This window comes from Microcaecilia unicolor, chromosome 11 (genome assembly GCF_901765095.1).
Source record: "Microcaecilia unicolor chromosome 11, aMicUni1.1, whole genome shotgun sequence".
Taxonomy (NCBI): Eukaryota; Metazoa; Chordata; class Amphibia; order Gymnophiona; family Siphonopidae; genus Microcaecilia; species Microcaecilia unicolor.
The window spans coordinates 95,294,114-95,308,410 of NC_044041.1; the positions used below are offsets into that span (position 1 = coordinate 95,294,114).

The following is a 14,297-nucleotide window of genomic DNA, read 5'->3' on the forward strand; positions in this document are numbered from 1 at the left end:
CCTAATTGATTTTTAAGGGAGCTATGACTGATAAACCAGCTTCCTATTTTACATGTCTACACTGGTTGCTTGTGCAAGTCAGAATTACATTTAAATTGCTTTAATATTTAAAACTCTGCAGGGCTTCACACCATTTCATATGTATCAGATAGTTGTATTCTGTACTATTAAAAGGCTATTAGCTCAAGTGGGAGTCTTAAACTGGCTTATCCATCAGTTAAAAATTTTAAGCACTTTGGATAGACCATTTTAATTCCAGGCAGCAAGAGAGTGAAACGCCTTACTGAGACACTGAGGGGTTGATGATTATTTGGTCTTTCAGTATCTGTTAAAAATTTACCAGTTTCATAAATATTTGAAGGTATAGCAAAGATCTGATCATGTATTAGACCTCAGCTGATGTCAGGGTCAGATGAAGGGAAGGAAAGGGATGATTTTGGTCTCCGTATTCTGGTTCTATTTTGTATTTTATTGGTTATTGTAAACTGACGTTATTCTTACTAGATCAACTCTGAACTGACTTTTTAAAGCAGAATGGAAATGTGGAACTAAATGAAATCTCAATCATAAAGTAGCTTCCAGGCTGAGCTACAATGCCACTACCCAGGGTATGTCATCATTCGTACCCCCACTTATTTCAGTCCAGCCATTGTAGTGATGGTCCCCAGTCAAACAGGGCTATAGCCTGTGAAACATGTGATTGTGGGAACTGAACGTGACCAGCAGGAGTTACCCAAGAATAAACGCTGAGATCTCAACCCCTCCAGGGGCTGTAAGTGCCACATCCACAGTATCCCTAGCCTCAGCTGGTCTGGGGAGCAAAGTGTTGATTTAGAAATCAAGTCTGGGTCCTTTGCGTGGCAGCATACAGAACTGCCATACAGCCACCCCTTCTCCTTCTATGTTTTGGGACTGTTTATTAAAAAACAGCCTCTGTTACATAAAGATAGCAATTACTAGTGATTAAAAAAAAAAAAACACACCAAAAACTGAATTACAATGTGATGTACTAGGAGGCCGTGTGACCCACCTTTCAAGCGATGGTCTCACCTCATCATACACACTCTCTATTTCATTCAACAAACTCTTTGAACGCAGGGCTTTGGTGTCATTCTGCTTAAAATTTACAGCCTGGTGATCCAGTGATTTTAAGTATGCTTTTTCATACTGCTCTCGCCAAATCTTGTTGAAACCTTGCTGGGCTTCTCTCCATTCCTCCTCCTTGGCTTTCAACCTGTAAAATTCAGACGGACAGTGTGTGTGGAGGTATGTATTTGGCTTGATAGTTCCTACTGCTCCCTTTAATGCCAACTCAGTCAGAACCAGGGCTGGGATCCTGGTGTTATGAGCTTTATTCACTACCTGATGAACTTCCCTTATTTTTGTGTCCCCCCCCCCCCCCCCCCCCCCCCCCCCCCCACCAAACTCAGCCAGTCTCTGCAGTCAGGAGTCACAATACAATTCCCTCTGGAGCCCCAGTTCCAGCCATAGCGGCAACTACACTCCACCCCTCTCCACCAGCAGGGAGGGGCCTGGAGTGCTGCCTCACCATTGCAATACCTGCCAGGCAAACTCCAGAATGGCTTACTTAACATTAAACTGTCAAGTTTTTGCTTATTTCCAATGATACAACCGTCAATACCTCATTTAAGCATACAAGCTCATGTAAGGAACTGCTGACTCAAATTCTTTATAGCTTTTGACACCTTTTATAGATTCAGTGTCAAAACTGGCCATTATTGATAATCTACACAAGTTCTTAAAAGCAGAGAAATCCTCCTTGAAATATACCAAATACCTTGTGCATATTAATTTTGGATAAGTGAGGCTGGGTCAGTAAAGGTCAACAAAAAGGGCCAAGTAATTCAGTTTTCACTGGGACCAAAACAGCTACTCCTGTTCTCCTATAAGCATTGCCTCCCTATACTAATAAGCTTTCTCAGTGCTCGGTCTAAGCAAGTGTTTCTCCTGAGTTTCTTTAAGACTACAGTATTACAAAAGCATGAAAACTGAAAGGTTTAGGCAGAACCAAGCTGCGAATGTAAGCCATACCTCTTCAACACAACAGGAACAGCTGTCACAGGGTTCTTCTTGAGGCTTTCAATGATGTCCTGTGCTTTGTCCCCATAAATGCGATAAATGGCTCTGCGCTGGATCACTTCCGAGGTCCCGCCCAGACAGTCATCCAGCCGGAACTTCTCCTGGTCTTCTGCAGACATGCGAGACAGCTTCTTTTGGACGCTCTCCAGCACGCGGATAGTAGCCAGGTTCGTCTCTAAGACGACATCCAGCTACCCATAAAAGAAAAGACGAAAAGGTGGTAAATATATACAATGATTGTAGAATCTGAAGAGTCACCATGTCTCAAAATTTCCCATTTTTGCTGTGTGCCATTTAAACCACAAATTTAACATGTGGCTCTCAACAGGAGCCATGTTCATTCTTTCTACAAGGAAAGAGAAAGAGGGTGACCAAGAATGGGGTGGAATGAAAAAAAAAACAAAGGAAGAACACACAGAGAATGCAGTAAACCTGCTGCAGCAAAGGGAGACCGACCGTGTGACTTGTTCTTTTTTATCAGCTATATTTCACTTCAATGTGTGTCATACGTAATATGGAATTGGATTATCTGGCTAACATTACTTTTGATCTCTGCCTTCCAATTAATATTGTTAATAGACATTTTGGCACCAGTGTCCTTAACCGTTTACAGTAACCAGTTATTAAGTGGTCACCCGTCATTACATTCAGTTTCCTCTATCAGGATACAGTTATTGTTTTTTAAGCCTTAATATATGTGATTTTTTTTCCACCTTAGGACTGCCTAATTCATTCATTTTTGAAATACTGCATCAGGCACACTTGCTTCTTACCTTTATGTGGAAGGCAGGTCAGTTCTTTTTATGCATATTCCCTTAAGCTGTGGTTCGTTTCATATTGTATATCGGATAGTATGGTGTTCTATTTGATCTTTTTTTAGTATACCTTCCCTCTCCTCCCCCTTCTCTCTGGCCTTCCCCCCCCCCCCCCCTCCTTTTTCCCCTCTTCCATTTCCCTCCTCATCTATTTGGATTATTTTCCTTTCATATATATTTTTGTTCAAATACTGGTAGCATTGATTATTGTTTCTATCATATACAATTGTTACACAGCATATGTTTTTTAATGTATGTTTTTTTGTGCGATGAGATATAATTATTATTATTACTATTTTTATACTCTGCACCATTCCATTCCATACTGATCTTATACCACTATGTTTTATTACATATAGTTCACATGCGACTCCTGAGGCAGGTGGCTGTTCACCACCGAAACACAGACCGAGTCAGGTCCAACTCTGGTGCTGTCATTAAAGGATTTTGACCCCTTTACAGAAGTAAAGAGAAATTTTAAAAAGGTACACTGGGGGGTGGGGGGGTTGAAAAGGAGAGATGCTAAACTATGGATGGAGGCAGAGAGAAACTTTTGTGCCCACCCAAAATTGGTTGTCTGGCTACAAAACACTGATAAGGACCAATCAGATTAAGGTGTGTAAGCCAACCTATGACATTGCTCCTAATAAGGCAGCTGACTTGCATAAAAGCTGCGTGAAGAATTTCAAAGTTTAATGTTAGCTGATGCGGGAGAAATGGAATAACCATACCAGTCTCTGAAACACCGAACAGAACAGAGTGGATGCACAGAGCTTTCCTTTAATTATTTTAAAGCAACAGCTTTCCTCTTCCTCCATTCCCATAAAATAGGCCCCAATTAGCGACACAGAAGGGCCTCAGTCCTCTCATCCACATCAAATGGCTCACCTCAAATCGTTCGTCTTCACAGCGATGAAGCTGTTCTTCATATGGAGTCTTCTTTGAGCTGACAAAGGTTGAGTCTTCAGACCAGGATGGGAATGAGACCCAAGTGTCATTCAGCACCTTTGGTAAGAGATAAGAGTCACAGCAACGTATTACCATGATATGTATATTCTGCAGAACGGTCTTTCACTGTGAATATTCAACAGTGCACCTACTGAGTGGGTCTCGAGCACCACCTGGGAAGCTCTACTCTAGTGACCTCAGTCAAATAGACAGGACACTGTGGTCTCAACATGATTCAGCTTAAAGTTTGCTTTTCCATTTTTCCTGTCTTGTTAGGCATATTTTTAGCTAGTACTGCTCTTTGCAAAGTTCATGGCTGTACCTTAGTGCAACTTCTAAAAGGGTAAATGGCAACAGCCACAATTTATATGGGATGTACACAACTGAAGTTCACACAGACACAAGCTATACTGTCTTGTTAGTAATGTGTCATACAAAATCCATGTGAAGCATAAAAATTAATCTCTTGTGCTTTACATCACAGAGAAAAATTCAACCATCTTTTGAAACATTCTTCAGGAGTGGGTCTCTTTGGTCCTAAGAATGGTCTTTACCCATCACATTTTCCAGAATCCTCAACACTGACTGGGTATAAACTGACAATGTACCACCAGCACCACAGAACTACTGAAAAACACACTTTATAACCACATACTGCTTGGCTCTCAGCCTCAGGACAATTGAGGTAATAAACAGCCTAGAGGCATTGAGAAGGCAGACCCATTAAAAGAGGGACAAATCCCCAGGGACTTGCTAACGGAAGGCTCATGGTGCCAGGATAGAAAGGAAGAACTATTGGGCTATTGCCTCCACCCTCACTCCCCCAAACAAAAACAAAGAACATTATAGGAATTGTACAGAGCATGGATTTACCTGACTAATAGTATCTGCTTAGAATCTCATGGTAGGAAGGTTATAATTTTATAAATAAAGGCTGAGACCAATTTGCACTTTATGCATACATCATTTTTAAAGCAGTTGTAAAAGGCATTTTGTTGTGTGTGCACTGAAATACCTCTTACATACAGCTGTCCTCCCACTGCATTTGGGTTGTTGGTATGTTTTTGGAAGCGCTCGGTAACTTGACCCAATCCGCTTGCAAGATGCGTAATCGATTTCTCGGCCAATCCCATCACCGGACCTATCGCTCGTCAGTGGCGAAGCAAAAGATAGTTCTTTCACTCCCAGGAATGACTTGAACTGTGCAAACAATTCTGGAAACTTCCTTTAAAATATATGTATTTAAAAGACAAATTTCAGTGCTGCAGTAACACTCAATTAACAAATATACAATTTTCAATGGAATTTTAATCTGGATTAGCCCAAAAGACAATAGCTCATGAGCACACCAGTCTGATGTTACACATAGGAAGACATTTGGATAAACATCTAAGCTCAGTATAGTGGCGCAAGAGCCAGCATAAAATCCCCATGGATCAAGCATCTCATTTTGGTGTACCGAGTACAAGAGGACTGACCAAAACTGCTTTTTTTCAGTTTCAGCAGAAACAGATACTACCACCAAAACTGTTTGAAAGCTCTCGGCTGAAACCGAAACTGCAGCCGAATCTCATCACCTGGATTCAGCTGAAAACTCAAGTTTGGTTGTGTGAATGTGGACCAGTGAGGGCTACTGGAGATTTTCTCTGCTTGCAGTGCATCCCTCTGCTAAACCCACAGTATCCAAGCCAGAATATAATAATTTACATAACGAAAGACTGTATTTTACCTCCAAGCAAAATAGCTTACACACTCATGGACTGCAGCTAATGAAAACAAACTAAAATCCAATGCTTTTACAGCGGCCGACTTTGCACCACACTCGGAGTAACAGCTGATATAACTCCATAGAGGCTAATTCCTAAGGAGCTTATCATCCCAAATTTAAAGACCTAAATTCCTGCTAAAATTTTGTATCAAAAGCATTTATTTGGAGCACTCTATTTACCATATGGAGAAATTATGTCTCACCTGATAATTTTCTTTCCTTTAGTCCTACCAGCGGGGAACAGTTATGTCCATCGACTAGTGGATGGAGACAGAAAAAGAAAGTACTTCTGTGATTCCCCCTTTAAGGGTAGTGTGCAGCAATAAAACGCTGAGTATTTCGAATAGCCAAGCAGTGGTGCTCAAGATTACTTCATTCACCAACTATGTACATTCAAGACGAAGCACTGAAGTCAGGGATACCTGCTGTGCCTCGGCAGGTCTAAGCTCCACTTGACCGAGTCAGGAAACAAGTGAAACGTAACTAGCTGAAGAGTCCGGCATATCGGGAGATTGTAACCTGCTAACAAGGGGAGAAACAGACCCAAGGCGAGATTCTGGACTAGTCTGGTAGGACTAAAGGAAAGAAAATTATCAGGTAAGACTTACATTTCTCCTCCTTCATGTCCATACAAGACTAGTCCAGACCAGTGGGATATAGCAAAGCAATGCCCACATAAGGTGGGATCAGAAGAAAACTACACAATCATCAGCAATCCCAACCTAGGAGAAATCAACCAATACAGACCCCCAGTCTAAACAAAAGATCATCTATTAACAGAGTCACCGACTAATATTGGTTAACACTATACTATTCAGCCAAACTAAGCATGAAGAGAAATACAGGAATGCTAACACAGCAAACCTGAGCCATAGCAGAGGCTGGGATAGGAAAGGTGCACTGAAATGGGCACGATCCATGTTCCTGCCTGGCGCCCTTAGCTACAGCAACCAACCAATAGCCAATGTGGGAGAAGGAGCAGATCAAGTAATGACAGGACCTTGAAGCTCCTAAACTTCCCACAACAGTCACTGCAGAGAAAGGGAAAACAACTAGATTATGGCCAAAATAAGATGCCTAGCTCCCTACATGATAGTCGTAGGGAAGAAGAACTGGCATAGAAAGTGCCCATCAGGAAAAGATGACAAACAAGGCAAAAATACAACTGATTGCCCCTTGACACTGACAGCTAAGAGACTCGTGTAGACTCGGGCTGCCCTACAGAACTGCACAGCTGCAGCCCTAGAATACTACAGCAGAAATGCCAAAGAGCAAGGTCGTCCCGCCGAGCTGGGCAGACACTCAAACATTAATACCTCAGCCTATCAGTATCCAAGTGCCTGACAAGTGAGCTGTCAAGTTTATCTCACAAATGGCCAGCCCTGATGTAAACTGTAATCATCCATCACCGATGAGGTAAGGAATGAAACCCTAGAATCTTATCTGATAATCCAGAACTGCATCTGTGCCACCCAGCTAGTAGGAATCTCTGAGGAACATAGCTTCCCACGTACTACCCGACCTTCTGGAGACCAATAGAAACAAGGTGCACCACTGGATGCCTGAGCTGTGATAGACCGTTGGAACCTGGAGAAACCATGCTATAAGAATGGAAGCCCAATTAACCATGCTCAAGGCTGATAATGCAAAAGCTAAAACTGAAGCCAAGACCTAGCACCTCTATACCCCTAATATGGGTGCCAGGGTTGCCAAAGACCAGAGCTAGCTACTAGAACAGTTATAAATCCATTAGTGACAGCAGTGACGCTGTGGCAAAAATGTTTTCTGTGGAGCTAAGACAAAAACTGCCTGAAAGGGAACACCAGCCCCAGCAACTACTGCTGGCACCAATGTGCTATACTAAGCGACATGGCAGATAAGACCACAGAGCTCGCCGGAAAAGCAACTGAGTGCCTAGGTAATCTCCACCTTAGATAGCATGAAAGCTTACCTGCATGCACTATTGTCAAACTCATATACTGGAAGCTACTGCAGTCATAGGTAGAGCAGGCCGGTGAAGAGTGCATGGTGACCAAGAGAGCACCTGTGTTAGAAAAACATGGAACCACATCCTACTGCAGTCGCCTCCCCAGAGGCACTTGCTGCAACTGTGACCTACCAGTGATCTTGCTGGCAAAACAGAGACAAGCAAACTGTAGTCGACACCTGGGCATTACCATGCAAAAGGCAGCTAGTGTCAAAGCAATGGCAAGAGAATGCCAATGTTGTCACAGTGGCAGGACAGAGGCGGACAGAGACGATGCAATGCCATGGAAGCAAAAGGGTCCAAAGATGCCAATGAAGTACCCTGCAAGTGACTGATAAAGTAGACATGGTGCAAAAAAGTTGCAGAAAGGATTGATACCAAGACATGAAAGCGGCTGATAAGGTCAATGCACACTACAGAAGCGGCAGAAGATACTACGGCAGCGTCCTGACAGCGGGTGAAGATGCTGATGTAGCAACATGCAAGTGGATAATGCCAACGCAGCGCACTGCACAGCAACTTGTGCCCATAAATGCTGCAGCACCATGTCAAAGGCTGTAGATGCAGAGGTAATATCTTGCAGTTGAATGCTGATGCAGATGCAGTGCCCTGCAAATGACTCAGCTCTACACCAATGGCTGACGAAGGAAATGCAGCCCCCTAAAAAGCTGAAGCTATGCAACTGAAGTGGCATCTAACCGTGAAGCTGGGGCTTAAAGGCTACCGATGGTACCAAAGCCATACAATGAATCCGAGTGCTGTGGCTGATCTATGAAAAAGTTTGCTACTGCTGCCACCCCAGCTGTCCTCTGCTGCTGTCGCAACGCAGTTGCAGGAATCATCTCCTGCAGCAGTCTGCCGCAAATAAAGTCAACCCATGTAGCTGGTTTTCCTCAGTTAAATGCAGACTCCTCCTGCTTTCCGTCTTCTGCCACTGATACTGCCCAAGTTGAGCCCAGTCAAAGGTCTCAGCCACCACCCCATAATGAGCTGTTGCTGGTTTTGCTGAAACATCACAAGACTGGCTGGTGACTTAGGAGCCACAGCATGCGTAAGGATAGTGCTATTAAGCAGTGTCCTACAGCAGGCTGGAAACGCAGAAGTCTTGTTAGCCAGAGGATTGATGGTGCTGTAGGTACATCGTATAGGGGAGTGGAGCCCCAGCAAATGCAGAACACTCATGGTAGGTTTCCCAGAAGCTGTGCAAAGCTGGGATCTGGAATCGTTGAAACCTCATCCTCCAAAGAGCTAGCATTGTAGCAGCTGTGTCCTGCAGGGAGCCATTCCCCCTTTGGCAGATGCCATGCCAAGCAGAGAGCTGGTGCTGATGCCGCTGCGCTATGAAGGGAGCTGGCACTGCCAATGCTACGCTACAGAATGATGGTGTGACTGAAATTATGCCCTGCTGATAAGGTGTCCTGCTGACAGATGTCGATGCTGAAGCACAGACCTGCACAAAGCTGGCATTATGAAAGCCATGCCATGAAGCTAGCTGGTGCTGCTGTATCGCATCTCTGAGGTGCATGAGCTGATGAAGATGTCCCAGGCTATGCCAGCTTACAAAACGCCACTATGCAGCAGGCTACTGGCGATGCCAAATGAAGTTGGAAGCTTCCACCTAGGTGAAGCCATGAAGTCTATAGTTGATTCTGCAACATACCTCAAAACACTTGCGAAGCTGCTGAACAGCCAGGAACTGCTGAAAAGATCCATGCCCCTTGGTGAGTCTGAAACAGTACGCTGTAGAATTAGATGCCTGCTGTCAGTCCACTTTAACAGAGAACTCAGAAATGAAATATAGCAGTAGGAAACTATGAAACAGTCGGCTGCCAGCACCATGCCAAAGCAACCTGAGCCCTTGTACAGCTAAACAGCCAGAAGTCTTCTGAAAATACTGACTAAAAAAAAACAACACTAGACAACTCCCAAAATAGGCGATACCATCACCTACCAAAGCCAAGAGACAGCCGAGAATTTATAGAATGAGCACCATCAGCTTTTTTTTTTTTTTTTAAATACACTCGCAGTGCAAGGAGAAGAGTTGTGTAAAGCCATAGCCTACAGGCTCTTCAGCCCCACCTGACTTGGAGAGAAATACAAGGGAGAAGCGAAGAAGGAAGACAATAAGACCACCACTGTGAGAAAACAATGCTGTGACAGTCTGGTCTCTGAGCAGTCGACAATAGTTTCTAAACATGACTGCTAAGTGCTACGAGTATAAAACAGCAACTATATAAATATGTATTCCCGACAGAAAGAGTAGAATCTAGAAACCAACTGCTCTAAGCCACCATTCCATGTAACCCAGGGCTCAGCAGGGCAGGAGCCAACTTTCTGTAGGAAATAAACAAGCTAAAAAGAAAAACACAAAAGGCAACAGTCTACTTGCTACATAAAAGTCTGTTATAAAAAGTAGACCGATACACATATATAAAAACAAAGAAATAATTTATTCAAACCAAGATAAAAGCAGTACCCGACGTGGCCACGTTTCGCCCTCAGGCTGCATCAGGGGTAAAACTACAAATAAAAACATAAAAATAGTGATAACATCATCTCAAGTTATGTACATATATATATAAAAAGTCATAACAGCAAATGATAAAATAAAGTACAATAAATACATTACACATTCAAAAGTAAAATGGAGGAGGAGATAAGACAAGCCACTTTCACAACATATAAAAGTGTATAAAACGTAGGATGGATTTAATCAAATCTAATAATGTATCAATACATACCTAAAAATCAGGGGTGATCAACATACCCCTACAAAAAAAGCCTAAAACAAAATTAAAAAGATATACATTAATCCCATCTTGATCAGCCCATGTATCACAAACTCTACATCTCACCAGTCAGCTCAATTAAAATTCTCATCATATCAACAATTGACTATATTTCATGGTGTAAAGCATTCAATTACTCACTGTTATTAATCTTCTACAAATAGACCACCTTGAATCCTAAAACTTTATCAGCCTTTACTATACAGCATCATCAAAAGACATGGCTGCATAAATGAATAACTTTCAAAAGCCATAACTCATTCTATAGTAAATATACGTATACATCTGCTTTACTCAATGCTGCCATCTCCCATAACATCACATGGATTAAAGCTGACTACATGTCAGCAGACACTGCTCTGGATCAAAGTGCAACAGCAATACTATCTGTGCTGTGGCTTCCCCTTTTTTTAAAAGAGAAAACACTCTATTTCTCCCTCAATCACCAAACAAGCTCATTCTTACTAGATATACTTGTACATCTAGTTTACTCCATGCTACCATCTCACAAACATCACATAGATTCAAGCTAGCTACTTACTGTGCTTGTTAACAGACACTGCTCTGGATCAAAGTGCAACAGCATTACCATCTGTGCTGTGGCTTGCTATTTTAAAACCTCATATCCAGGTCAAAGGTCATTACTTACTAAAAAAAACGTCAAAAACTAATACCTTCACATCATTCAATTCTCAACACATACCTATTGCATAAATAGTGACAAAAAGAATAATCTATCTTAATAAACAAACTTTTAATCACTGCCAAACTGATGACATCATGAAAACTGATGACATCATGACAGACGTCAAGATAGGTTGTCACCTTTAACTCAAGCTTAGCTTCATTCTCACAATAGCACAATGTGTAATGTCCACAAGCTATGCTTCCAACATGGTAACGCTTATATATCAAATTGGTGTCTGAAGCACTTTTAATCCAAAAAATGTGATGAATTGGACCATTTCCTTGATCCATAAATAATATAAAATAATTAAAAAAAATTTTTTCTATAAAAATACTGTGTAGTCATTCTCCTGATTCAGTCCAAAGGGTTTCACTGTGTTGAATTTAAAAATCATTCTTTGCTCTGCTTGTAATAGTTGCCTGTCTGTATCTCCACCTCTCCAAAATGTTTTAATTTTAATAATACAAGGAACTTTAATTCTTCAAAAGAGTGTTTCAAGTCATATACATGTTCAACTAGTGGTTTCTCCTGTATATTTCTCTTTATAGCACTTTTATGCTCAGCAATGCATTTGTTAAATGCTCTCATAGTTTTTCCAATATACACAAGTCCACATGGACAAATCACTGCATAGACCACCTGTGTAGTCTTACAGTTGGAGTATTGCTTCAATTCATATCTCTCTCCTGTCATGGGGTGAATAAACCATTTAGTTTTCAAATTAACAGTACAAAATGAGCAATTCAAACATGGAAAATGTCCCCACACTGGATCACCTCTTATGAGTACAGGTAGAGCCGATGGTGCAAGACAGTCCTTTAAATTCCTATTCCTTTTGAATGCTATTAATAATTCTTTATCAGAAAAGTATGGAATACTCTGTATCAATGACCAATGCTTCCTAAATATTTTAATTAAATCAGATGACATATGGTCGTAATATAATGTACATACAATCTTATCTTCTTTTTTCTTTTTCAAATCAATAGTAGTATGGAGGAGATCATTTCTTTGTTTCTGTGACATTCTAAACAGCCCTTCTTCAATGTATTTCCTTGGGTACCCTCTTTGTATAAATCTGTTAGCCATTACCTTCATTTGTTTTCTGCATTAGTCATTATTTGAACACAGTTTCTTTACTCTCAAAAACTGAGTATAGGGCAGGTTACGCTTCAGTGGATGGCTATGACAGCTACCATATTGTAACAATTTATTTCGGTCTGTGGGTTTTCTATATAATGTCGTCACAAATTTACCATATCTAAATTGAATTAATATATCTAGAAAAGGTATCTCCTTTCTGCTATAATTCATTTGAAACTTCAAATTTTTATCCCTTTTATTCAACCATTCAAAAAAAAAAAAATTTGAAGTTTCAAATGAATTATAGCAGAAAGGAGATACCTTTTCTAGATATATTAATTCAATTTAGATATGGTAAATTTGTGACGACATTATATAGAAAACCCACAGACCGAAATAAATTGTTACAATATGGTAGCTGTCATAGCCATCCACTGAAGCGTAACCTGCCCTATACTCAGTTTTTGAGAGTAAAGAAACTGTGTTCAAATAATGACGAATGCAGAAAACAAATGAAGGTAATGGCTAACAGATTTATACAAAGAGGGTACCCAAGGAAATACATTGAAGAAGGGCTGTTTAGAATGTCACAGAAACAAAGAAATGATCTCCTCCATACTACTATTGATTTGAAAAAGAAAAAAGAAGATAAGATTGTATGTACATTATATTATGACCATATGTCATCTGATTTAATTAAAATATTTAGGAAGCATTGGTCATTGATACAGAGTATTCCATACTTTTCTGATAAAGAATTATTAATAGCATTCAAAAGGAATAGGAATTTAAAGGACTGTCTTGCACCATCGGCTCTACCTGTACTCATAAGAGGTGATCCAGTGTGGGGACATTTTCCATGTTTGAATTGCTCATTTTGTACTGTTAATTTGAAAACTAAATGGTTTATTCACCCCATGACAGGAGAGAGATATGAATTGAAGCAATACTCCAACTGTAAGACTACACAGGTGGTCTATGCAGTGATTTGTCCATGTGGACTTGTGTATATTGGAAAAACTATGAGAGCATTTAACAAATGCATTGCTGAGCATAAAAGTGCTATAAAGAGAAATATACAGGAGAAACCACTAGTTGAACATGTATATGACTTGAAACACTCTTTTGAAGAATTAAAGTTCCTTGTATTATTAAAAATTAAAACATTTTGGAGAGGTGGAGATACAGACAGGCAACTATTACAAGCAGAGCAAAGAATGATTTTTAAATTCAACACAGTGAAACCCTTTGGACTGAATCAGGAGAATGACTATACAGTATTTTTATAGAAAAATTTTTTTTAAATTATTTTATATTATTTATGGATCAAGGAAATGGTCCAATTCATCACAGTACAGGGAAGATAGAGTATCCTGATAGTGAGGTTGCAAAAGAGATTGTAGTAGATCGGGTATCTTTAAATAACAATAAAAATCAGACAAAAGATTGCCAATTAATACTGTCAAGTACTAAGCATGATGTACTTAGGAACAACAAACATAGTTTGAAATGTCTATATGCGAATGCCAGGAGCCTAAGAAATAAGATGGGGGAGTTGGAATATATTGCACTAAATGAAAAATTAGATATAATAGGCATCTCTGAGACCTGGTGGAAGGAGGATAACCAGTGGGACACTGTCATACCGGGGTACAAATTATATCGTAGTGATAGGGTGAATCGGATTGGTGGAGGGGTAGCATTGTATATTAACGAGAGCCTTGAATCAAATAGATTGAAAATTCTGCAGGAAACAAAACACTCCTTGGAATCACTGTGGATTGAAATTCCATGTGCAAAGGGGAAAAGGATAGTGATAGGAGTGTACTACCGTCCGCCTGGCCAGGACGAACAGACGGATGCGGAAATGTTAAAGGAAATCAGGGACGCAAACAAACTGGGCAACACAATAATAATGGGGGATTTCAATTACCCGCATATAGACTGGGTTAATGTAACATCTGTACACGCAAGGGACATAGGATTTCTTGATGAAATCAAGGACAGCTTCATGGAACAGCTAGTTCAGGAGCCGACAAGAGAAGGAAAAATACTAGACTTAGTCCTTAGTGGTGCTCATGATCTAGTGCAGGGGGTAACGATACGAGGGCCGCTTGAT

At 40.8% G+C, this 14,297-nt stretch overlaps 1 protein-coding gene across 1 annotated transcript in view; it reads right to left on the bottom strand.

Moving 5' to 3' along the window:
- Nucleotides 1-14,297, bottom strand: part of SIN3B (SIN3 transcription regulator family member B) — a 103,305-nt gene that overhangs the window by 39,319 nt on the left and 49,689 nt on the right. Inside the window, 5 exon segments of the mRNA XM_030219927.1 lie at nt 1,051-1,234; nt 2,053-2,291; nt 3,804-3,920; nt 4,186-4,198; nt 4,879-5,088. Of these exon segments, the coding sequence (XP_030075787.1) occupies nt 1,051-1,234; nt 2,053-2,291; nt 3,804-3,920; nt 4,186-4,198; nt 4,879-5,088 (763 nt within the window).